Raw genomic sequence first — 27,329 nt, 5'->3', positions numbered from 1 at the left:
TAGATGAAGAGTTTTCTAATAATAGCAATCGACGAAATTTATAATATGAAAAGGAAAAAATGAGATCGTATTTAATCTCGTTCGTTTTTGCAATAGGTATAACTTTAAAACATAACTTTGAAAATATAAAGATGAAGATAGATAATTCTTTCGATCGTTATTATTGCTATCATTTATTGAAGCGATTTCGATCAAATGAATTATCTAAAACTTGGAAGCGAACGAGAACATTGAAATTCGAAGAATTTATCGTGATATGTATATTTTTTTTTTTTTTTTTTTTTTACATTCTCATCCGAAAAAAATCGCGTCGCCATATTTCTGTCTCGTGTCAAACTATATAGTCGTTGCACAGCGCAACATGTTTCCATCATACCGTCCCCTCTTTTTTTTTTTTTTTTTTCTTCTTTTCTCTTCACTCTCGCCTCGCCATAACTAGCCTATTTTCCGCCTCGTCTCTAATTTTACACCCGTCCCCTTTTTCAAGCCGAGCCGTTTCCTGTCCAACCTCGTAAGGACCGTGTAAACGAAATTACGAATTAACCTCGTTACGAACCGCTGAACGATATTCCAGAAAATATTTTTTAACCGAATAAACGTCGATATTATTAACGGGACTATCGCTTGTAACTGTCTCATCTTTTTTTCTTTTTCTTTTTTCATACTTTGCACGAAAATATTTTCGCACACAGTTGCATTAAATTTCACGATGTCGAACGTACAAATTGTAAAGAAAAAAAAAAGAAAAGATCTCTATAGATGGATGAACGTTTTGGAAACAAATTGGCAACGTTTCTCTTTAATAAATAAAATTGTAAAATTGATACCTGTGTATTTATTGATCGGCCACGAATTTATTTAAACGATTAAAAAATTGACACTCATCACACTTTGTATTAACTGTCCGTTTATATATATTTTTTTATTTTGAAATTTTATCCGGATTAATAAATATATTTTTCACGTGTATTCAACTCCATTCAGGATCCGCAAACAAAAATAATAATTGGCATTTTTCAGTTTGGAAGTTACTTCGTCAGATAACTTTTTAATTCTTTCCAATTTCGAATTTTTACAAAAGAATAAAAACTTCAAATTTTCTGTATTCTAAATATTTATCTTACGCTATTTACGACTATAATCACAGCTCCATCGAAAAATTAATTCTGCGCTATCGTTAACTTTCAAGCAAAATGTTTCCACGCAGAAATGGCGCCGATTACATTCTTTTACAATATAAGAGGCCATGGCTTCGAGCACATACATATATATTTTTTTTTTTGCGAACATTTTTGCTAATATCGCTATGCATTTTTCCATATGCAACAGATGTTACGCAAATTGCGATATTTGTACGGTGAACGTATAAATATTCTGTTAATATCGCTCGCCCGATATAAAAACTGCGCATTTTCATTGCGCTCTACGCGCATTTTCGCGAGTTCAGCCTCGAATCCAATTTTTCGCAATTTTTATTACCGAAATATCGCATTGTTACGGCTAGATATTCCCCATAACAATTTTTATGAAACGCGTACAACGAAGCTTATTTTAAAATTCTACCAGAATTTTCTATCTCGATAACGAGATATACAACCATAAATAGATATAAAATTTGAAATAAATTCGTCTAACAGAGATTAAAAAAATATATTTTGGGAATAAAAGTATCTTATCATTAAAAAGTATTGAACTGGCTAATAATTTAATAATCCTCTTAAAATTTATTCCCTTATTTAAAATAAAAATCATTTTAAAAATAATTATCTATCAAGATATCGTTTTTCACGACGCATATATCCCTCTCATAAATTTTCATAACGTATCGCAACGACTATTATCCCAATAATTATCGATATAATTATCTCTTACGCGAATACGGGAAATCGACCTACATACTTTTGCACTCCGACAATTCAATATTCCCTTAATCTCTGCCAATAATAGGCGGGTATTACGCGCCTTTAATTGCATCACGATATATTTATTCGTTGAACGAATTTTCACCGCGTCGTACGTAATTAGTAAAATTGAACATCGGGCCGATGTGTTTGCGATTGGATGGCCACAAATAGCCGGAGCATTCGATGCACGCATATATCCTATAAATACGGGCAGGGAGGCGGCCGAATGGATAATTATGACCGCGCGGTCACTGTTTCGATAATTAATTGATGCCATGAGCTCGAGATCTATCGATAAACCCTGGCTCTGGAGGGATATTGTCAATCGTCGTTGCCCGATTCCCAATCCTTTGGGAGGGGGAGGAACACCGTGTCTCTTCGCGGTGTATTTTACACGGGTAATCGAATGATCGAATACCCAAGTTGCACGTCGTGGAAAGGAGATGATATATCTCTCACACGGTAGATCTTCAACGTGAGATTTCCTAAGGAATTCGAGGTATCGAGTTTCGCGAGTGAATTCGTTAATTTCGTTGTTGGATGCCTGAGAGATAAATAGTGGCAATTGGAATAGTGACAATTTTAAATAGATGTTACGTGGATATTTTGTATTATCAATTATTACATTATACGCTTTAAATGAGTAAATTTATTTGAAGTTAGTTTCGCATCGAAATTAGTTTTAAATTGTTATTTATAAGTTGTTGGGAAAGTATGAAATAACTTGTCATAGACGATATATACATGGGCTCGATCATGACACTTGGTAACATATTAGCATTATCTCGTAATGCTCTCACGCATAGCGTATCCCCTGAGACGATAATGTACCTCGTGATTGTCTAATATCTGGCTAGAACGAGAGTTGCTCGTTCAACGATGATATTGTTCCGTTCAAATCAATTGACAATTTGTCATTTTGATATAAATATATTAATTCTTCTTCCGTAATTCCAAACAGTTCGTAAATCCAATTAACGAATGTACGATAAATAATAAGACGATAAACGTTACGTTGCAACTTAAACATTTGGAATTTAACGATCTCCTATTTCCGTATGTTTCGTTTCAACGATACATTATTCAATATAATTAACAGGATTAACATCGAGCAAAAATTTATTATATGCAGTTACCAATTCACTGCGTCGAGCAAATATCGAATAAATTACTCGACATCGAAATCGAATAATGCAGTCTCATCCGAGAGATAACTAACGACTGGCAACGACTCGTGTGGCACAATCGACACGCGAAAAGACATGTCGTTTACGTACATTCTCCTTTGGGATATCGTCGTGGAAATATTTCAATATGCAATTCATTGATTCACCATGCACGTTTCGGTTAGACGTCGATCGTGCATTATTATTTATTAATTGAAGGTACAACAGGATCGAACTGATTCGATTCTCGTTTTATATTTGTGTATAATAAGCCGATACCGAAGTATGGAAAAAGGAATAATAATACAATGAATAATACAATATGCGGTGCATTAATATGAATATTTATTATTTATAAATGTTATAACATGAAATATAAAATTTTGACGATTTACGTATAGATTTTAACAGGATTCGTGTAATAAATGATAATTTGAATGGATTATATTCAAAATGGATAGGTTTTTTTTAAATGTATTGATAAGTTATTAACGTTTTGATAGAATTATTGCACAATATTAAATCCATCAGGATGTTCATAAAATTATCGAGAAAAGGAGGAACGCAACGTTTCCTATGGGCCAATTAATAGCAATTCCTTCGATAAATTCGATGAACTCTCAAACTCTCTCTGTCGATCAACCCTTATACTCCTCTCAAGGCTACCCAACGAAGCCGCATCGTTACAATACTGATTTTGATCTACGTCATTCTCCCTAATAGATTTTAATTGTTAAAACAATCTTACCTTTCCTCGACTGCTATAACATTTTATAATAGAATTTACAATTTCTTCTAGAGGAAGGTTTCTATAAATTGATAAGTTGCCCCAAATTCGAATCGATCTACCATCCCAAATTCACAGATAAATTTATTATCAAGATATTTCTGTATATGTATACCATATAATTGTTATCACTCAAATCTTGATCCGAATGTCCGACCAAAATCGATGCTGGGAATGAAAAAGATTATAAATTTTTCATATCAAATTCCAATGTTCAACAAGACGATTGAATGAGTCAAGAAAATAATATCTAAAAATTTATGTTCTCATTTGTCTTTGAAAAAGAAAATAACGCGAGCCAATTCCCCTCTTTCATCGGATATAAATATTAGATGAAATCGTTTGTCAACTCTCTGTTCTAACTGTGACGAGAGTTGACCAATCGTATTTTTTTTTTTTTTTTTTTTAGTGAGTTTCACGCGATATTTACGCGAGAGACAGATCATAGAGAGAAGGTTGGATTTCCAAGCGGTGTTTTAATGCCGCTCCGCTTTGTACGATCGCAATTCATTCGACTTTTATGGAGAAGAAGATTTACGGGGATTTTAACAGTGGCCCAACCCCCTCTGCTCGATATATAGACCGATTCTGTAAATAGAGGCGTATGTGGTGGACGTATATATACGTCATAAACAATACTCCTTTTTCGACCGATCGATATCGAACGATCGGTGCCCATCCCAACTGATACGGACAGTTACTCTCTTTTTGCTTTATGGACAGATAAAATAAATCTGGAACATGGAAATACACGATATTATAATCGAAATAGTGAAAATTTGCGAATATTTATAATTATGAATTTTGAATGGGAGATTAAAAAAGAAAAATGTGTGATGATGTTTCGTAGAGATTCACTCTTGGTCTGTGAAAATAACATCTCTGAAATTAATGGAATATTAATAGTATTTGTAATTTCATTTTTGATTGATTTATATACGAAGCTTTGAATGAAATGGATTTTTTTTTTTTTTGGTTTAATCGATATTGAATTAAATTGTAAACCGAAAGATTAATACAGTTACGAATTTTTAATTAAACATCGAATGAAATAAATCAAATAATTGATTTTAGAAATTCGTTGAAATAAAATATAATAATAAGAAACTGTTATATCATTTCTGAAATATTATTTTATCGACGAGATATTTAATATTAAACTGAATTCCAACATCGATTTATATAACGTCAATTCACGCTGTCTCCGAAACAGCGTGGTCGACGTGCCGGCAAATATTTTGAGTACAGTTTAGATTATTTTCGAAATTAAAGTTCACACACCGTATTCATTCACAGTGATTTTGTTTGCCCATGTCGATAACCGTGTGCACAGGTTTTGACTGTGCAAACTCTCCTCAAACCCGTGTTAACTTTATATTAAATTTTTCGCGTTTGCATTATAACTTGTACAAAATTGATTTAAAAAAAAAAAAAGGAAGAAATATTATTTCAACGTTCTGCTTATTTTAACTTCATTTAATAGAAAATCAATCTTTAAATTTAGTTTAAAAAACTCTAATTTTAAATGTTACGATACGAATAATTATCGAATATTATCGAAGAAAACAAATTGATCGATATCACAGATTCTTTTTTTCTTCTTTTACAATTTTAAAAAAACCTGCGGAGAATTTATTTAATTTAATATTACACGTATGTATAAATATGTGTAAATTTTTAGCGTAAATAATTTAATAATTAACACGAGGTTAATAAAACGAAGCCTGTAACAAAGCATAAATACCGAACAATAATAGAAACAAGTTTGTCGACGACATTAATATGTCGACGACAGTAATAAAACTTTCCACGAATTCGTCCTACGATTGTTTACCTGAGATTCAACACGAGCGCGGTTTTCAGTCGTGCCTCGACCGCGACACGTTCAACTACGCGCGTACCTACTCGCGAATAATTCTCGTTCGTGATCGCGTGCATTTTACAATTTCCAAGTATTTCATAATTTAACAGTGTAAATACGATATCCAGGATTGATTAAACGCGCGTGAAAAAGTGAATGGACTCAACAAACGGATGATTCCTCGGCAGCCCGCCTGCGATGCATCATCCATCCGTATTCCAGAACAAGAATTGAAAAAAAGAAGAACGAAAATTCGGGACCAAACTCGTCGTTCCTCTACGCTTGACCCGCCCACCCGAGAATTCATCGAAACGTCCGCCTAAAAATTCGAAAGAAAGAAGCCAGTGCCTTGTTGCGTCGCAAGAATTGCCTAGAAGAGAAAAAACCCAACGATTCTTCGAAACCATACATTCACTCATATACGTATATACGTCGTACACGAAGCCTTTAGAAAGAAACAACAACAATCTGTATAATCGCTCTTACAAGAGGAGTTCTTCGAGCACTCGACCGATAAACAGATGATAAACACGTACTGAATCATCAATACAATAATAACAAGAGCAAAGATCCTATCTGATCCGTGAAATTCGACGCTCGTTTCAAAACGTAAACTCTCGTTGAAGAGAGAGAAAGAGAGAGAAAGAGAGAGAGAGAGAGAGAGAGAAAGGGTGGTTTACCCGGGTGAGGCGTATCCTTAAAAAGCAGCGCGCATAAAACACGGTCGATCATCGTCATCGCTAACGTCAGTGATGACAGCAGTGAGGTGGCGTGCAGGCCGTGGTGTTAAGCTCTCGCCGGATAAATGTGCGCGATGTATTATTACGCCAGCAAGCTGACTGCGGCGGCTCTAAGCGGAGGTGGCTCCTTCGGAGGGGGCGGAGGGGCATCGGGGGGCGGGGGTGGATCGACGGTGTGTCGATGCCACGAGGCGCACAGGGAACAGCAGCAACAGCAGCAGCAACAGTCGCCGAAGAGGAGTCAACAGCAACCGCCCCAGTCCGGCCGCCATCATTCTCGTACGCCCCGGGTCAACACCCCCACCCTCGGGCCCACCACCTCCGAGCACGTCGTTGTCGAGCACCCGAGGCCCAACCATTATCATCGTCATCGGACCAAGCACAAGGTAGGGGCGTATTTTTTCTCTTTTTTTTTTTCAGGATTTCGTTTTGAATGATATTTTATTCGAATATTTCTTATTGTTTTCTTCCTCTTTTTTCTTTTCTTTTTTTTTAGGGAAGTGTTAACTTTATATTAAATCGTTCGCGTTTGCATTATAACTTGTATAAAAATTGATTTAAAAAAAAAGGAAGAAATATTATTTCAACGTTCTGCTTATTTTAACTTCATTTAATAGAAAATCAATCTTTAAATTTAGTTTAAAGAAATCTAATTTTAAATGTTACGATAGGAATAATTATTCGTATCTTTTGTACAAATTTAAACGGTGCTTTTTGATAAAAGTGTCTAATCTAATTGTTGTGTTTTCTTTAAATATTTATATATTTTTTTTTTTAATTCTCCAATGATATCGTTAATGCTATCTTATCGAACTACGAGATATTTTTCTCCTATTTGCATAATTTCCGGTTACGCGTGGCTGTCCAGATCGAAACTGCGAAACTTTTAATCGATACTCGAAGGTATTGTGAACGAAGAAGATCATGAATTGGGGGAGTTAATCGGAAGCGGCACAGTTTGAGGATAGTTTGGTCGAATTCATTTGGTCCGGTTCACTCGGTCGTATCAAGCGTATTTGAATTTATTTAACCGGAAATTCGCAGTAGAAAGTCGAAAACACCGCGGTCGAAATAATTCGACGGACTTTTGCTTTTTTTTTTTCTCCCAATAGATTTGTACATCCGATCGTAAACGACGTAATACTTCGTTTCGTTTCTTTTTACATGTTTTCCAAAGAGATTTACGCATTGATGATGTTAGCGTTAATCAAATTAAACGTTTCAAAGGTAGAAAAAGATATAACTGGTTGCAAATTATTTTGTAAATTATTATAGTTTTATTGGAAGTGATATTGATCGATTCAACAAATGCAACATATTTTATCGCGAAATTGAAATTATTACCAATTAATTTGTTAGTTTAGCTGATTATTCGTTTCTTCAATAATATAAATTCATTTCGAAACTTCTCTTAATGTTAACATTTTTCTTATGACTTCACGTTCGATTTTAAATCTACATAAAAATACGTACTTTATTATTTAATATAGTCGGTTGCAATTTGCCTCTTCATGATAAAAATCAATTCTAAAAATTCTTCCATCTCCCAAGTATAGCATAAAATTAACAAACAGTTAAGAAGAAAGCATAAAATGCAGTGGCTCGCATCGGGGATCGGAAGGGAAGCAATCTACGTAAGTGGTTCCGAGTCAATCGGATCGAAGCGAACCTGTTATCCAGAATCGCGATAGAAACGGGGGGGATCTGTCCAAAGACGTGATCGTGGCTGAGAAATCCATCGAAGCGTCTTCTATAACCTGGTATCGTGGTCTTCTCGTGCCTCAGGGCTTTCCATGTCCTTCCAATATTCCCACACCTGACATCCATACCTTTTCCTGTGCACGTACGAATTTCACAAGTTTCGAACGATTTTATGGTGAAGTGGTCGAACGAGTCGTCGTACAATTTCTGAAACCATAGTTTTCTTTTTTTTTTTTCAGAGGAAAAGATTAAGATTGTATTTTTGGAAATAGATAGTTGAATCAATCTCGTAGCAAAGAAAGAGTGTATTACGATTTTAATTTTTTTTTTTTTTTTTTTTTAGGATTTAATGAATATTTATGATATTAACGAGAATTAATGAGAATTACGATATATGTTATATCGTTGATGAAAATTTATGATAATTTGTGAAACGGAAAGATAATTTTGAAATATTTTATGTTGTTGCGGATCGACGAAATATACTTTAATTAGAATATATTAAACGATATTATTATGATATTATGCAATAATTATTTGTTCGTGTATTATGTCGTTAGTACTTTTAATTATGGATAATAAATAATAGCATTGTGTTATGTTATTAATATGGATATTGTTCATACACACGTATGGTAATGAATTATAACGTAATAAAACGCGAGTACAAGTATGAGCAGTATGATTGATACAATAAGGTAATAATAATAATTTTCAATTTATTATTAATTAAATAAGTTTTGATCTGTACCAATCGGAGAAATTGTTTCGTTTGATATTTGAGTGATCTCTTTGATCTTTGTTACGATAATTTGAACGAGTTGAAAGATTATCCAATTTAAATTTGAACGTATTTTAAAGCAATTTGCGATAATTTGAATCGATAATTAAAATTTTACAGAAATATGATAGGCGATATCAGATAGAATAACGTCGTTTCACGAATTATTTCATCCGGAAAGTTTTTCTGGTAATTTTCAAGTAATTATTCATACATTCATGCATCGAGTTCCCAAAGTTTCTGTACGGTTATAACCTCGAATTCCAGAATGTTCCAACGGAAAATCAGCTTTCCAAACTTTCCGAATGCACGGCCCCAATAATGAAATCGGAAAGCATGTTGACTTTTCAGATCACCCATGTTTAATCCATTACATGACAACGCTTACGTTTACGTGACAAAGCTTCCCTCGAATAAATTACGATTAATCGCGTAAATAAACAAAATAACTCGAACAATTATCTTTTTCGAATTTATTTAAAATCGATTAAATACAAATATATTTCTGTTATAATTTAAGAGATTAAAACAGAATATATAAGAATATATGAAATTTGTGTATTATATACTTAGGATAATGAAACATAGCAGTATGATGAAATCTTAATTATCGGTCACATCCAAATATTATTTTAAACAGAATTAAATTGAGTATGATCGGTATAAAATCGATTGTTGAATAAAATTTATCGCTCTTGATTAATTGGCAATTACTGGCAATTACAGGCATTAATAATTGGACCAATTTAAACAAGATACAAGTATTTTTGGAAATAAATACGCTTCAATTAATTCGATCAATTTGTTAATCGATATAAGCGTGAAATTCGATTGTTCATTTCACAAAAGAAAAATATTTTTCCCGTTCACGAAATTTCTACTCTTAAAATTGAAGTGTATTAATTATTCCAATTTTATAACAATCACGTTAAATATCAAATTTTTTTTTATCCGTCAAACGAATTCGATAAAATCGTTCGATTAAATTAAATTACACATAGCAACAAAGACATAAATATATTCTATCTGATTAACAATGAAATCAATGTTAATTTCGTTATTTGATTCTCCCTCGAATGATCGAAGAATATCAACAAATCAAAATATCAAAATTTTAATATTTTACCATTTTTACTCGTTAGAACTTCGTTAAAATTTTAATTAAAACTTCTCGTTTTTGACTCCTTGTCGTTAAAACGCGTAACAACAACTGTTGTAATTATCTTCTCTTTTGTTAAACAAATTATCATGTTAAACAAATTTTATAATATCCTCCCTCCGTATCGTTAATTATTAAAAAATTAATATTCAACAATCACGGTTAATGATTAAATATTAAACAAATTTAATCATATTACAAACTACTCTATTCAACTTCCTCCATTCTCAAACGAGAATCAAAGTCATTAATAAATTCATTTTCAAGTTTTGCTTCTATAAATGATAAAATAAATAAATAAAAATTCTGAAAATTACTAACAACCTTTCGAAAGTAATTATCTTAAGCAATGAATTTCGAAAATTATTCGCAACCCTTGTCCTTTATCCTGCAAAGGGGTCGAGGATTCGCAAAAGGTAAAAGGCGAAGCACTCGCGGTAAATAAAGGGTCGAAGGAAGTTTTTTACCTTAGAACCATAGTTCATGGAGGGTTACCAAGAAAACGATGGCCTTTCCCGCAACCTGGTCCTTATCAAAGGCTTTGTAGCGATTAATTTACCACGTCTAGCCCCTCCTCTTTTTGAGATAACAGCTAATTTAATTTCCATACTTGCATCCGCCTCGCTGGCCTTCCCTTTAAGCATAGACAAGACACAGAAATATATAGAAATGGCTGGAGCAGGTAGGATTCCCCCACAAACGCATAATTATCCTGGACTAAGGGATGCGTTCGAAATTATTCGTATAAAATTTAGACACGAATCATAATTTCCTACCTTCGAATCTCATGAATATTCTCGTTGGATAATGAGAGGTACTGTCGATTGAAATTATATGTAGCGAAAGGCCTCGAAAGATTATTAGATTTGCATATAAATTTTTCCTTAAATCTTTGATTCAACGAAAATTTTCTTAAATTTAGCAGATTAATTTCGGTTAGGACGAAGTTAGATTGTAATATTAATTTTCGAAAAATACATTGATCTTGCGTTGTTTCATACGACACTATGTTTCTAGGATTATTTGAATGTTCGTAATATTCATAGAATCATCACGAAGATTCATGCAAGCTTGAAATTTTCAATATTTCACAAACAGCGTATCGAAAAATGTTCAAAATTTTATTCATGATCTCATTTCACCCCGCTTTAAAGTATAACTGTACAAGTTGAAAAATACTTAAGCATGCATGAGCTTTCCTTATTCATCTTAGTTCCACGAAATTCAAAGCGAGGAATTCGTTTCATCCCTTCGGTGGAGAGGGTGGGTTCTCTGTTTATTTTCTAGATGCACTTTGGGCTTAGAGAAACGGAGCTATTTCGAACACGTAAAAATCTCGTAAATTTGTAAAATGCAAGGGCGAACGATGGAAATAATAATAAAAGAGTGACGTTAGAAAAATTCAACGTGTCGTTTCTTTAATCTCGTACACGCTGAAAATCTCGTTCACGGTTTGTAAAAACATAAGTAAATATATTTCTTGTAAAAAGAATTTTAATATTTCGCGCGATATGATTATTCGATAAACGTGAAGAAGAAAATATGTACACGTATAAAAGAAAAAAGAAAGATATCCAGAGATGACGGAAACCATAATAAAAAAAATCATAATGGCATCGTTTCGAGAGAAATCCCGCTTCATTAAATTTCATTGCTTGTATTTTATTGAATCATAAAGTTTAAATCGATCTTTCGTCTATGGAAAAGGGGGGAAAAAAAAAGAAATATTTCACGATGAAAATATATCTTGGAATGTTTTAAAACTGGCCAAGATTAGATAGAAATTCACTTACCAAAAAATGTATTTTCGCCCTACGTTCCTACACGCTGGAACAAGAGCAACCGAAAAGAAAAAAAAAAAGAAAAAAAAGAAAAAAAGGATATGAAAGTTTTAAGCTCGACGAGACAGCTAAGGCTCGCGGGATATCCGGTCCCTAGCGGTTTCTGCTTCTGCTTTTGCCTACCTTTCCTCTTTTCCCTCACAAAGAAAAAAAAAAAAAAGAAGAAAAAAAAAGAAAACAATTTTTCCTACTTCAAAAAAAGTGAGCCACGTTATCCACATCCGTATTCGTAACAAGGAATTTTAACTCGTGTTTCGTATGCTACGTACGTTCAAACATAGTATACGAGAAATTTTTGATTTCTTTTTTTCTAGTATTATATATAAATTCATCTACCTCTGAATCTAGTCGAGTAAATGTATATAGAAGATTTATCGATTTCATTCTCACTCTGTTAGAACATACGATTAAAATTAAAACTTTGATTGAGACTAGTTACAGTTTATAACTTCGAAACGAAGGAAATGGATTTTGAAAAATCGTGTTCCACACATTAATGAAAGATTCATAGAGCGTTTCTACTTTAATTTTCGATCTACTTGACAGAACAATTGTTGTGAAGCAACAACGTAGTCACTGAATCAAGGGCGTGCAAGACTGTATCATCACTCTTTTCAATCGAATTACACACGTGCGGGATTGATAGTTGCGCGTAGGCGCAAAATTTCGAATCGGCTAGCACATTCGGCGGTCAATCGAAATGTCGGTCGAGTTAATTGTCGGCTCGTTAATTGCGCGCAAAGCATTTAATCACGAGGGATGACGGTTGATTCAAGTATTTGGCTTAGGTCAATACGAATCCATTAAACGTCGCCTCGGAATCGACGAGCAGAATGAATAATTAACAACGACACGATGCTTCTTCCTTCCCGATCGATTACGATTAAGGGGGATCGTGACTTCTTGCGCGAGACGCTTCTCGAAATTAATTTTTTTTTTAATCATCCCCTGCGTCGATCGATCGATTAAATGTGCACAGCGTTGTTAATTAAAATTATCGATCTCGCCAGAATGGTAATTAGAGCTTTGGTAATTTTTTTCGCAAAATTACCTCGTCCTCCTTAATTAGCTCACGGGGAACATATGCTTTACATTATAGTTATTAAATAATAGATTGCTTTCGTCACAAACTTCGATTTTTCATGTAAGAAAACATATGAAAATTTTATTATCGAAACGCATTCAGAAAATAGAGAAGACCATGCCATTGAAGTCGCTTTTCGTTTTATCTCAATTCGTTGCCGAGATATAACGATTCGAAGTATGAATGATTTATATCTTTTCCTGGAAATGCGTAGTACGTAGTTTTCTACGAATTGTGTCCGTCACTTGTCCAGAGTTTGGAATAGGTCAGTGAAACGAAAATGTGAGCGAGATATCCGAATAAGTGACAAGGTAAAAGATAGTAAATGATTAAAAAAAATTACTCTTTTCTTTACACGACGATATCTCGAGAACCGAAAGTCGTATCGAGATGAATGAACAATCAGTTTAAAAGGAAAGATTCCCAATGATCGATAGATAAACGATTAAAAAAATTATCTTCTCCTTTACACGACGATATCTGGAGAACGTATGCAAATCGTATTAAAATAATCGAGAAACCGTTTCAAAGTTTTCCTTAATTTTAATCGAATTTTAAGTTCAAATTATAAAAAAGAATCTGTTAAAAACTCGGTTTTAGAATGGTTTTAAATTAATATCCAATTAAATCACTAAGCTATCTAATTTCGAGCAATTGCTTGTTGCGGTAACCTCTTATTAGATTTCACGAGTATCGCAAAATTTGATACGGATCGACTCGAGTGTCATTAAGATGCACGAAAGTGCAGACTAGTGGTGCTTGCCAACACGGGCCAATGGGCGGATAGATTATTGAATAAGAAGTGCTTATTCGAGAAGTCTCGATTCAGGAGTCTCGATACGGCTTGCTTGAAAAAGGATCACGAAAGGAGAAGTCGTTCTTTGATCTTCGAGTTGGTCGTCGAAAGGTACCGCGTTACAACCTGCATTTTAATCAATGAGGATCACAAATCCGAGCGAACGTCTAAATTTTTCTCCGCTTTCGTTCTTTTAAATAATTTTCTGTCTAAATACAGAAAATTTCAAAACAAAATCGTAACATAACATGTACATCATGGAAAAAATGGATATTATAAAAATGTATTTCTTTTTTATAAAAATCTAATTGTTAATTATTGTAACGAAGGGGATTGAAAAGCTGGACGAGCAGGATTGAAAAGTTGTTCACATGAATTTCATAAATTGGACCGATTGAGACATTTAACGTTTTTAATATGGCCGCGATTCAAATTATTCCGACGTTTGGCAAAGTGAAGTAGAAACTCCATTTTCAACACGGATTTCAAACCATTTTCATCAACTATCCGATATTTATTTTCTCGACAAATTACTTCCCCTGTAACAGATCTTTTGTTCTGAAAATAAAACGGAGATTGATTCTCGAGTAAATATTGAGCTTAAATCCAACCAATTTCGAAAACTACGAAAATAATAGCTTTAAAAAAATGTAATTTAACTTTTTTTCCTCTCCCCCCTCCCCCCCCCCCCAAAAAAAAACCAAGCAATATTTTTCTACTGAATTGAAACTTGAATACAATTTTATCCTTAAATTCAGAAATGAAAATTTGTATTTATGTATGCGACGTAAACAATACATTAATATGACAATATATTAACTAATCTCGAACATTGTGAATCGCATTGATAGAAACAATGAAAATTTTGTTATCCCCCGATTTTCATTATGATCGATATAAAATTTTCATTCACACGCTAGAATTAATTAACGATAAATGCATCTTGAGCATTTTGAGACAAATATTCCAATATCTCGGTAATTCGAGGAGGTGGGAGGAGAAGGTTGAATTTCTATCTGGCAAATATTTATCTCGATCTTTTACGTTACGGAATATTTCATGGACGATGCTAGATTGTAAGCATATCGATCTTTCGTATGTAAACATTCATAACGAGGAATCTGATCGGGCGACGTGGAAAAGCAGTTTGTGCTTTCGTTGCTCATAATAAATGAAATTTGATGAAACGTTATATCGGTTATCTTTTCGGAGATAAAATATTATGCTGGACAGTTGCTTCTCGGAAATTGAAACTTATACATTCACAAAAATATCGATGTTTACTATTTTCTTACGTTTCAAGCATTTTCTAATATTTCGTTTTTATAAACTATAATAATAATAATAATAATAATAAAGACGAAGTTTTACTAATATTTGATTTTTTTTTCTTTGTTTCAGGTGAGTAGATGATAGATGATAAAAAAGAATGCAGTACAATACAATTCTAAACGTAAGTCTTATCGTTTTAATAGTTCTTTGCTTAGATAGTTTTTTTTCTTTTTTCTTTTTCATCACAAGTATTATAATACTCAAAGAAATCCTCTTCAAAAAAACGTATTAATATTCTTTAAAATATCTCTTATATCATATTTTCATTGCCAATCATGCGGTATTGTCAACGTTCCAAACTAATCTTCTCGCTTGATCAATTTTTAAAACACGTTTATACACGTTATTACTCGTTTTCTGAAACATTTAATACTCCCATTTCCAAACTCAAATCGAACTCTTCACTTCAATCAACCATTCGAGCGAAAAGTTTTCCAAAATTCGACGTTCCGCAAAATTACTTTCACAAAATTTCAACGATTAAAAAATATATCGTTCCCAAGTAGCAAAGTTTTCGAACGAATGTTGAATAATCCAAGTAACGAGGATTGATCATCATGCTTAACTAGCATCTTCTAGCGTCTATCTTAGCGATAGTTGGCACGATTAGCAGAACAAGAATAGCGCGAGATGGTAGGATATCATAAAGGGGTGTATATTCCTTTGACTCGTCTCAACAGCGTGTCGAGTGTGGTGTCGTGATGACCGAGAACCCCCCCTGGGTACCGCTTTGAAGCCGAGTCATTATAATCAAGTCGACTTAGTTAACGACATCAAACCCTGGTGTCTCGATGGCGGTGGGCCACCGTACCCTCGAGTAGTAGTAGTGTCGCGTGTCGAGAGTTTATTGTGACAGTGAAAAAAAATCATGGGGCGCGTAATGAAGTTTCTTTGACAGGAAAGGATATACCGAAAGGCTCGAAACAAATTTTCTTTCCTCTTTCTCCTTCCTCTTTCGCCAGAAGGAGCGTCGGACCAGGTTTTAAATTTGAAATTGACGCAGAGACTTTTTTTCACTTGTGACCTACAAATTTGATTATCTGTAATTCTTTTTTGAATTCAAAATTTTCGATATTTCTTATTTCCAACCGAATTGTGTAAAATTATCGATTATCTCTTCTCTATTCCGCGATTCGATATGGATCTTTTGCAGAAACATTTTTCAATCAATCGATATTTTTCAATCAATTATAAAATACCGAATCGCTCAACTTTCACGATTTCCTCCGTGAGAATCGACACCCGCATACTTCGTCGAAGGGAACGTGCTCATTCATCAAACTCATCTTTCCGGCTGATCAGCGAATAAATTGATCCTCGCGTGTCGCGTTTACACTCGCCTCGTTCGCGAATTCTCTCCTCGAATTCTCGACACCGTATCACCACCCATTAACACCGATAGCTACGGTTATCGCTCTCCTTGACGTGGTCGTCAAAAGATTGACGTCCATTGTAAGCGCAACGGAAGTGCATGCGGTGTCCGGTGGATCGAAACGAGCGGGGATTGATCGAAAATCGAGGCAACGCTTTCCACCATGTTTATAATGGCGAAACTTCGCCCCTCCTGCTTTCGAGATACAAATATATACAATGTCGTGGATGATAGGTGGTAATCGAGTTGTAGAAACGTGCTCGTAGCAAGGATACGAAGGTGTTGGATTATATATGGTCATCTGTCAGATGGAATTTCAACCGAGGTGGAGAAATTTCGAAACGATGTAAGGAAGGAAGGATAGAAAAACAGGGAAGAAATATGATAGACAAAAATAAATGAGATAGCCATTTTTTTTAAAATTATATTATCGAGTGTAATATCGAATGGATTTATATAAATTTTAATTCTCTTATCATTTATTGTACGAAAGCTTTTTCTTCAACTTTAAGTATTAATTCGAGGAAGAAGGAGAAAAATCTTCTGTAAATTGCAGCGACAATTTAACTTTTATTCGCAAACACTTTCGAAATTTTTTAAGAAATTCGCCTCGTGAGAGAGGAAATTCATTTATCGCAAGACCGAATTTCCTGAAGGCGCGTTTTAAATATTCATCTTTCCGAGCATTGTGACGGTTCGACACGAATAATGGACGACTCCGTAATCTATACGCTGTTGTAACGATGCCAAAAAACAAAATTGCGGGGCGCCGATGTCGATCGATTCCAGAAACAGTGAATTGTGTTTTTCTTCGGCGTGCATATCGTGTACTCGGATTACGGAAAGGCATAATACGATCTATTTCGGATGTGTGTTATCGAATAATTCTTAGGCGACTCGAATCTGTCATGATTGTTTCATGCTATTAATTTTTAAAATTTTTCCAAGTGGCCAGAAATTTATGAGAATAGGAGCGTTAATCGAGAATTTGAAAGTTTAATTTAAAATTACCTTTTTGTGATTAAGAAATTGACAAAAATAATGGCACTTTTCACGATCGTAAAGATGGTTGCGTTTTAGATATTTGATTCGTTTCGATCAATAGATAACAATCGAAGCGAGAAATCGAATCTTCCTCTCATCGATATTTATTCATTATTAAAAAAATATAATTAAAAAAGTAATTGTAGAAATGAGCGTTTATAAGAACGACTTTAAAAAGCTATCTGTAAAATAACGGGGAATAATGAAAAGCAGGGCCTGGTGCATTGTATTCGAACGCCCTTATTAAATAGCGAAATACGCAGCGTAACAAGTGCCATTATCCGTTTTACGTCTTACTTTACCGGTCGCGTTTTTATTACACCCTGTCTTAGCAAAGAAGCCAAGGGGGAAAGAATTTATTATCACCACCCTCGTTTTTATTATATCCTCGCTTTACCGCCCCTTCCACGAACGAACGAATATAATTACTGGGTTTATGGCTCTTGACACTCTCGAGCACTCGTCTAATCAAATGTGTGTGTGTGTGTGTGTGTGGTGTATATTATAAAAAAGAAATTTAGATAGACTCGTGGATGGGAACGAGAGAAATTTAAAAAATTTAAAAATGTTTTCTTCTTCGTGAGAATTGTTACAAGAAATTTCGTGAATACGGTTTAAAGAATATTTTATTTACGCGGAAAATGCAAGGTCAGAGTTCGTAACTGCGTTGAATCTAACTTGACGCTGTTGTAATCACTCGTGTCGGCAAATTGCCGAGGACAGGTAATTTTCATTCCCATCATTGTCCACCTATTCTGGATCGATAACTGACTAAACAATACCAACTAATCAAGGATTCGATATTAGTGCAGATTGTTCAGATACAATGTCTTGAGACCCAGATTTCCCTTAGTTAAAATTCGAATTTATCCAGGAATTATGTTTACGCAAGTTGAGAAATATCCTCGTATACAAATTATTCGAATCGAGTGAAATCTCTATTTAAAAAGGAAACTTCGAATAAAACTACTCATCGAGTAAAATAAAACGAAACATCCACCGATCATTTCACCAGACAAAGAATCAGACCTCGAAATTACGAAGAGAGAAATTGTCTCGCAGTCTTTTATCGCAATCTTTGCCAGCAATCATATTTTCCACCATCTTAAAAGCGTTCATTCGTTCGAGGAATGATTTCACATCATTTCACTTTCCACTTCTTTCCTCTCTTCCTTAACACCCCCTCCATTCCTCCACCTCGATCGTCATGATTTTCCAATAACATAGCCTTCCAACGTTCGATAAATTAAAATCGAAAGACCGAGTGGAAGGAAGAAAAGAAGAAGAAGAAACGAAAGAAAGGGGATAGAGATACTTAGAGGAAGAAAAAGGACAGGAAAGAAGGAGGAGGGATGGAAGCAACAAATAATCCCATGATTTGTGCCCACCTATGTAAGAATATTATTTACGACGTCGTAAATTACTGCGATTCGTTCCGGCAGACTAGCAAGAGGACTACCTCGAGATTAATATAGAACGATCGAAGGGAGAAAAACCGTATTGGATCGCGTTCAATCGGATCGCGCGCGACGAACGATTGAAAACTTGAATATTAATGCTCCTCTGCTTTATCGAGCGTAGATATTCTGCCTTTTTTTTTTTCTGTTTTTTCTTCTCTCTCTTCTTATTGTATGCACGTGTGCGCTCTCAGTTTCGACATTCGGAATATACATTCTTCCGCGGTTGCTTTTTTATTTCCCGAGTCGACGATTTAGCGCGGACTTGGCGAGTGAATTGTGAGCAAGCGTCGGTTTCGTCCCTGCATTGTTCGCAGCTGCGCTACAACGCGGGCGTGGGAATTTTTGATAGATAGCGCGAGAGAGAAGGATTCGTTCGTGATATCGTTCATCGACGATTTTTGAATAAATGAAAATAATAATGATTTTCTTTAGGAAGCGACATTGGCGGGTCGATGAAGTGAGAATTATTATAGATGATGTAAATTATTTGCATTATTTCTACATATTTCGCGATTTATTTGTATCAAGCGGGAGGGTATAATTTTTTCGTGAATTCTTTTCCACGAGATTCGATTCTTTCTCGTTCGAAATTATTAAATTATCTTTTTCAAATAAAAACGATTTCCTTGTGGAGAAATTTATGGAAGAAGAGAAGTTGTATCACACTTTAATCCTCTTTAAATTCGTACTCCAATCAGAAATTCATTCTTCAAATATACCTTTCCAAAAAAAAAAAAAGAAGAAAAATCGAAAAAACCACGAAACGAATAGAGCAAAATATATAAGCAAAGGTTCGATAAAAACCGGACCGAACGTTTTCACCGTACCGCCATTTTCCTCGAAACTTCGAGCTTTTTTTTTTCGTCCTGGTCAGCATCGACCCCTCCCCCGCAAACAATTTCGAACTTTTCGATCGGAAGTCATCGCGTGACTCGCGAGGGATCTCCCTTCCCCCCCCTTCCTGTTCCGCGCAACTTGGCGGAAAAGAGAGCGTGGACCACGCACGAAGGGCCGCCTCTCTGATCTCCGGCGAGATCAAGCCTCGTCGATCAAAGCTCGCCCTACATAACGGGGTAGAGGGAGGAGGACGAAGACCGAATTTTCAGTTTCGCGGACAAAAGGAATCATCGACGTTGAAAATCGAAATAGATCAAAGTTGCGCTGCTACCGTCTGGTTTTTTTTTCCATTGTTACCCCCCTTTCCCTTTGTTTTTCGCTTTCCTTCTCGTTCTTCCTTCTCCCGCTGTTTTTTCCTTTTCTTCTTTCCATTCGATTCGCTGATCCCGCTTTATCGACGAACGCTCGTTCCACGAACCCTGCCATGGATTTTTCGCTCTACGCGGTGATGCGATTTGATGATTATCGAAGATAAGAAATTCCGTTTTTTTGTTGAAATTTTTTTTTTTTTAATTATAATACAATACACAATATAATACGATTTTAATATTTTTTTTTTTAAGCGTATTAAATTTTCGTTCATGATGTAAAAATTGCCCTCCAATTACAATCAGGATAATTAAAACACGCGTTTTCTATCGGAGGATCTGTTGAAGGAAAGGAAAAAAAAAAAAAAAAAAAAATTCGAGCGGAAAAAGCGAATGGAAAGATATGTGACTGTACCGGCTTGGATCGGCCATGGCCGCTGGTTCTCCTATTCCTGTCAAGGTCTGAACCGTCGGCTGACAGCCCATTTCCCTCCGATTTTTCGCTTCGTGACCCAAGTGGCGTCATTAAATCGAGATAGGCGAAATGTACACTTGAAATATAGACCGGATACATCTCATGCGGATATCGATTGACCTTTTTTTCCCAAAATATCCCGTTGCCACGAACCGTAGATACGAATGGACAGAGATCAAAGTTAATCTTGTGCGCTGTACTTCCACGACCCACTTTCCCTTCCAAGCTTTCGTCCAGCTTCTTCCTCTTTGTCTTTCCGAGACTACAAGTGACGAGAGATTATCGAGGAAACTGAATTTATTTATTAAATTATAAAAAGATTCTCTTGATTCGTTTCGATGAATGACCAAAGAGATTAGAAATTAAACTTGTACAAATTATTATGGAGACAAAGAAATGGAGTTTATCTTGTTCTTCAAATATCATAATTTGAACGCGCATATATACTTTTTAAATAATAGAATAAATAATAGTACAACAATCGAATATTATTTTAGCGGAAAAATCAAATCGAGACAGTTTCAAAATATTTGAAAGAAAAAAAAAAAAAGAAAGAAAGAAATAGCTTCGAAGATTTCCACATTGAAATTCTATCATCGTGTTTCGCATCAAAATTTTATCCGTGTCCTACTCTTAAAGAGAAACAATTACACCGTTTCCATCCAGATCCTTTCCATCGTGGAAAATTTCTGGGGATATCGTTTCACAATCCATGGAACCACAAGCCATAGATGAAATCAAATAGATCTCGGTATTGTTGTAAATGTTTCAACGACCGACGAATTCGACGTCATCTATCGTGGTACACCCGGTTATTCGAGAAGTTCACGAATTAAATTGTACGTCCCGTGTCACCGTTTTAAGCATTACGATACTACACCAAATGCCGCTATAAATTCCGGGAACGTGTTACGAGGGTAGGGGTGGGGGAGGGATTGGTTGGTTGGTTTCCCTCCTCCGGGAACCATTGTATTACACGTTCCACGTTTGTATCCGCGAATGTGCACGTTAAAATAGTGCCGTGCATGCCCGCTTTTAAATTGTTTATTCCGGTGTAACCCACTTGGACCGTTGAATTTATGGGTCGGCGTTACACTCGTCGACGTTTAAAGGCGAACCGTCGATTATATCTCGAACTGCTCGCCTTCTAATTTTGCCTCACTTTCGTTCAAGACGAGTTGTTCGACTATTTTTACTTTGATTCGATATTGCGTGGTATATCGAGGTGGTATCGCGGAGAAAATTTTATATGCGATTCGTAGCAATTTATTCATAGAAATTTTTATATTTTTGGAAACATTGTATTCGAGTATTGTTTCGCTCTTGAATAATTTCGGGAATAATTTGACGGATAATCTAGTAGGAGAATTTTTTCGAAAAAGAAGTCAACTCCGACTTCAACCAAATTATTCTGCACGAATACGTGTTTATTCGAATATTTCCTTCGCTTTATTTTTTTTTTTTTTTAAAAAAGAACAACATCTAACAATTCGAATTGTTCCAAATCGTCCTCTTCAATCGGAAGTGGATACGAGCGAGCAATTCTTCAAGCGCAAATTGTCCGGGTCGTTCTGAAGCTACAAAGCGACTGGAAAGATTCTCGTCCTCTCTCGATCTTAAAGATGGAGTCGAGGGAAAAAAAGAGGAAGGAAGAGAAAGAGCGGAAAACAAAAAAAAAAAAAAAGGAAAAGGAAAAGGAAAAAAAGCGATGGAGGAAAGTGCTTATTAAGAGGGGAATAGGGTTTACTTCAGGTAGAAAAAAAACTAGGAGGGGTTCGTTTTTTTTCAATCTAGCCAAGGTTGAAAAGGGGGAAAGGAGCGATGAAGGGATGATTGGCTACCGGTGAAGGCGTCGTTGCTGTCGGAAATTAGGGTCCGCTCTGAGCCTCGGTTAATAGATACGTCAAACTGCCTGATATATTATCGCGAGTCTTTTAAACCTTCTCCAAAATGGTTCTCCTTTGTTCCAGTAATTTCTATTTAAAAGAAGGAACATTGAAAAATTGTGCGAAGAGAATAAGATCGATTTAAGTTGACGAGTGGAAATTTATATCCATGAAAATTGAATTTGATTTGTAAGGATATATTTTTCGTTCCAATGATCGCTGCTTGGGGAAAAAAAAAAAGAAAAAAATACTGGAAATTAATAATCAAAGATTATTCTTATGAGAGGTGATTTTTTTTTTAAATTAAATAGTCAAAGTTTGACTTTAAAACCACGCATTCATCATCGTTTCTGTCCATTAAAATTAATTTCTTTATCGAAATTTATTAAATTTATATCGCGAGTGAATCACATTTAAAATAAATTAAATAGCAATATTTCTATACCCAGTATTCATTTAGTTCACGTTATATTCGATTTACATTTTATGAATTATACGTTTTAATTATCGTATTGCAAAGCAATGAAAGTGGCACGATCTAGATACGATTTATTGTATATCGGGTATAAAATATTGTTCCCACGGAAATAAATCTGTTTCGTGGCTAAGAGGAGGATGCTTTAATCGTCCCCGTATAAACTGCTGATATAGCGATATTAAATTGTTGCTTGCCTCGGTTGATTTATTATTCAATATAGAACGTAATATCGTGATTTCATTCCACGATTCACGCAACTAGGCGACGTTTAATTAACGTTAACGCTGCTCTATCGGCCGAGCAGAGAGGAACTAGAACTCGTAACTTGTAATCTCGTTACCATTGTTCCCTCGCCTATTTTATATATTCGTATAATTTTTCCGCCACATCGCGAAAACTTTTGCATCGAATTTCTCTTTCGAATTTCCCGCCTAAATTTCGCGTTAAACTGTTCTCCAACGAATCATTGGATTAACCGTGACGTTAATTCGACGAGGTGTTTCGTTACACGTGAATATTTAATGTATAAAATTGTAATTCTAAATTCTACATTTCGAATCATCATGTCGTGAAAATTTTGAAAATGGTAAATTTATTTCGTGCCATTTATACAACGAACAGAAGCGTTTAATAAATCGAGATAACTTCGAAACTTAATTCGCAACTTTATCCAATCGTGAAATTAGATGAAACCTATTCCAAAATTTGCATATCTGATTTCACCCTTCTATTTTATTATTCTCTCGAAATAATTCTTGCAATCGAGTTCAGAATTCAGAAGCTAATGTGGTGGCCATTATTGGTGGAAGGCAAATCTTTTAAATCGAACGGATAAACGCGTCGGCACGAATGATAAATTGCGTCTGGGTAATGTCTGGAAACGTTCGATTTCAGAAACCGCAGAAATCAGTCGGTTCTAAAGACTGGTTGGTCACTTTGGTGCATTGAAAATAACTGAGCCAGTTATTCAACCCTGTCATCGCCGATGATTGATCTTGCGATTTCCGTCTTCTGCTTCTTGAAACGCGTAACTGGATTCAGTTTGAGGCGTTCGACGTAAAACGTGCGACGATGGGAGGGAAGGAATTCTTTCTAGATCGTTGTTCAGCTGTCCGAAATACGTGAATATCGTTGATTTTAACGTGGAAATAAAAAAATTTTTATTTTCTCAAAGAAAATAATTCTGCGTTTAAATCGTACAAAGTGTTCTCCTCGAAATTTTTCTAAACACCTACGTGCAAATTGAATTATTTTGAATCATTCTTCTGATCTCTAAAAAAATCTTAATGATCGATCGATCTTGATTGGACGAATCTTTCATACCTCATAGAGAAAATTCACGAGATAAACGAGGATACGATTTAAAATATAAGCATAGCAATTATTTCGTTTTAGACCGAATATTATTTTATTAACTCGACCTTCTGTTTCAATGAAAATCAGTTTATGGAAAGAGAGAAGATACGAAAATTTAAAGGGCCGCCGCTTTTCACGGAAGATAGATTTCGTGATTCACTTTGCAAGATAACGAATTCGCTAACGAGCACCATTCGTTTCAAAGTCAACTATACGTATTTTCTACAAAGGACGATACATGCATCCATTTCCTTCGTTTCCAACATTCGCATATTTTCATGGAAAAATCTTCCTCTCGACATCACGATTTAAATAAATCAATTCACGTTTCTTCATTTTGGCGTAAAATCTGCGTGAAATACGGCTATGCAACGAAACAGGAAAAAGCATCTTTCTTCATTCAATTTGTATGCAATTTATTGTGTGAGTACAAATAAACCTTTAATAAACCTCGATTTTAAAAATAAATATATATTTCAAATTTGCGCACTAAATATTGTTAAATTCATAAATCTTGCAAGAAAACGAATCTAACGATCTCTTTTTTATTCAATCATGATAAACCACGCACAAAATATATTATCGGAAACAAAAATATAAAATTCATTTATATTACTTAATTTTCTATTTTCCACCAATAATTATCAATTCTTTTTAAATAAATATATTTAATTATGACAAAAGTGGCATACTTCAGAAAATCCATCATTCTGTTCCGTCTACATTAATGTGTGAACAGTGAAAAGTAAAAAGGCGAGGCAAGGCTCGTTTCGACGATTAATTCGTCGAATGCTGAATGCTTTTGGCGTGTACGAGTGTCGTAAAGAAACGGCGAGAAATGGCGAAAAGAGAGAGAAAGAGAGAAAGAGAGAGAAAATTATGACTTCACAAAAACAAATCGACGGATGAACTATTCTCGTTGATAGAATATAATCAGTCTTCATTATCGCTATGTTTCGATGGCTATTACTCTGTTTACACTCGTAGCAACAGTGAGAAAATTACCAATTTCTACTGCAATCAACGAGCAATAATAAAAATATCCGTCATCGAATCAGGAGCGATTCTTATTCGAATATAGATTTGGAGTAAACATCGTTAAGTTGTGATTTTGTTTCGATTTTCTTCTTTATTTCAATTAAAAAGAGATGTTATTTATCTGCGAACTCTTTTCTTATCGGTATAGAAAATTTAACTTAAATGAAAATAAAAAAATGGAAGAAAGAAATATGCAAAATAATATATCCATTATGATATTTAATTTTATTTTTTTAATTGTGATTATAAATATTTCAATTTGCATATATATATACGTTTAATTATAAGATCGGTTTTTGATTTTGACAAAATAAAGAATTCTTTTAATGATAGATAAAACAAATAAATAAATAAATGGCGTATCTCACAAAAGCGACTCGATAAGAGAATATTAATGGAAATTGTTCTTTAATGCGGATAATATGAACAAAACGGTAGAATATTTCACAAGATGAATAAGAATTTCCGTTCACGGAGGAAACTAAAATTGCCCTAGTGATGGCGGAGGAACACGTGGTGAAAAATTAGAACGGCTACATAGAGCTTCGAGTCCTTGATATATGCAACCCATTAGATTGCGCCACTGTACACACCACCGATGCTGGTGAAAGAGAAAAACTGCTTTCCCCAAGTTCTAAAACCGAACTGTAGTTTCTTCCCTGGGAGAAATATTATTTGCAGAAAAAAAATTCCTGATCTACGATGCCGGAAGAATACACGAACGTGAAAAGTTGAAATGAAACATGTCGAGGGTGATATTTTAATGCGACGGAGGAAACGAGAACTATTTACTATTTTATCAACTTATCACCCAATCTAGAATTATTATTACGTTAAGTTTCTCTGAGGAATAAAAATAATTTCGATGTACCTTTATTTCATACGAGAGAACATTGCAAGAATAAATTATTCAATTTTATTTTGATAAATGGAGCCATAACGATAATTTTTTTTCGAAGAAATTAGAGTGAAAGTTCTTTGCAAAGAATTTTCATAAAAAAGGCAAAAGAACTTAAGATAATCGATATAGAAAGTCTATGAAACATAATGGATATATAACGGAATTCCTCGATTGTTTTTAAACTTTCATGTGTTTTAATTCTAAATAATTAGAAACAATCTCTAAAATCTTCACAACATTTTGTCCAATAGATTTTTAATTTTTTTTATTACTGAATTTTTTCGACGACATTCTAATAATTTCAAATATCTCCAAAGTATTCGAGAATACATCTTCTCTCGAAAATAAGAAGGATCACCGACCGTCCTTACAAATCCCATCATCCAAGGATATTCTCAAGGGGTCATAATTTGCCACGTCACACGTGGCACGAATTCTCGGTCGATCTTTGAGAAGCAGACGCGGCTAAAATAGCTTAGGCTGCACCAATGTTCGACGGATGCCTTATGCAAATTCATGTGTGGCAGTCTCGATGGCCGGTTCACGATTGCATCAGCAGGACGACGCGGAGGAAGACCGTTGGAAAGCATCTCGTGCAACGAGAATGCTTTCAGCCCGATTGAACGAACGTTTCCTGATGCGGGTTCAGACGTTCCACCCATCGAGGCCTGATTAATATTGCGCTCCGCCGGCCTCTTTCGTGCCAGAGACGATGCAGAGAAAGAAGAGATACAAAGAGAGAGAGAGAGAGAGAAAGTTTGAAAGAAGGTATTACTTTATTTGCAAGCGAATAAGTTTCTGGTCTACGAACACGTACCCTTTCTTCTTTCTTTCTTTCTTTTTCTTTCTTGTTTCGCATTTGAATCTGTTCTTAAATCTTTTCTTTAATGAGGCGAGAAATCGCGTATCATCGTGCGTGGAACAGGAGTGAAATTAATTGTGGAACTCGCGTATCCACGATT

The 27,329-nt window shown here is 34.9% G+C and overlaps 2 protein-coding genes across 3 annotated transcripts in view; both read left to right on the top strand.

Moving 5' to 3' along the window:
- LOC100867094 (uncharacterized) overlaps positions 1–27,329 on the top strand; it is a 405,878-nt gene that overhangs the window by 252,038 nt on the left and 126,511 nt on the right. Inside the window, exon 5 of one of the 2 annotated variants that reach the window (XM_086903945.1) lies at positions 7,734–7,744. The exons of the other annotated variant lie outside the window; for it this stretch is intronic. Coding sequence (XP_086760071.1) covers positions 7,734–7,744 — 11 coding nt within the window. The remainder of the gene's footprint in view (positions 1–7,733; positions 7,745–27,329) is intronic. 2 annotated transcript variants of the gene reach the window in all.
- LOC147658272 (uncharacterized) lies at positions 6,524–7,090 on the top strand. The gene is made up of 2 exons (XM_086903517.1): positions 6,524–6,844; positions 7,076–7,090. Exons 1-2 carry the CDS (start codon positions 6,524–6,526, stop codon positions 7,088–7,090), a joined length of 336 nt encoding a protein of 111 aa, XP_086759643.1.

This window comes from Apis florea, unplaced genomic scaffold, assembly GCF_048593485.1.
Source record: "Apis florea isolate Af1SG1 unplaced genomic scaffold, ASM4859348v1 contig_2293_pilon, whole genome shotgun sequence".
NCBI lineage: Eukaryota > Metazoa > Arthropoda > Insecta > Hymenoptera > Apidae > Apis > Apis florea.
The sequence above is the reverse complement of the archived record's forward strand: the minus strand, read 5'-3'. Positions and strand labels throughout refer to the sequence as shown.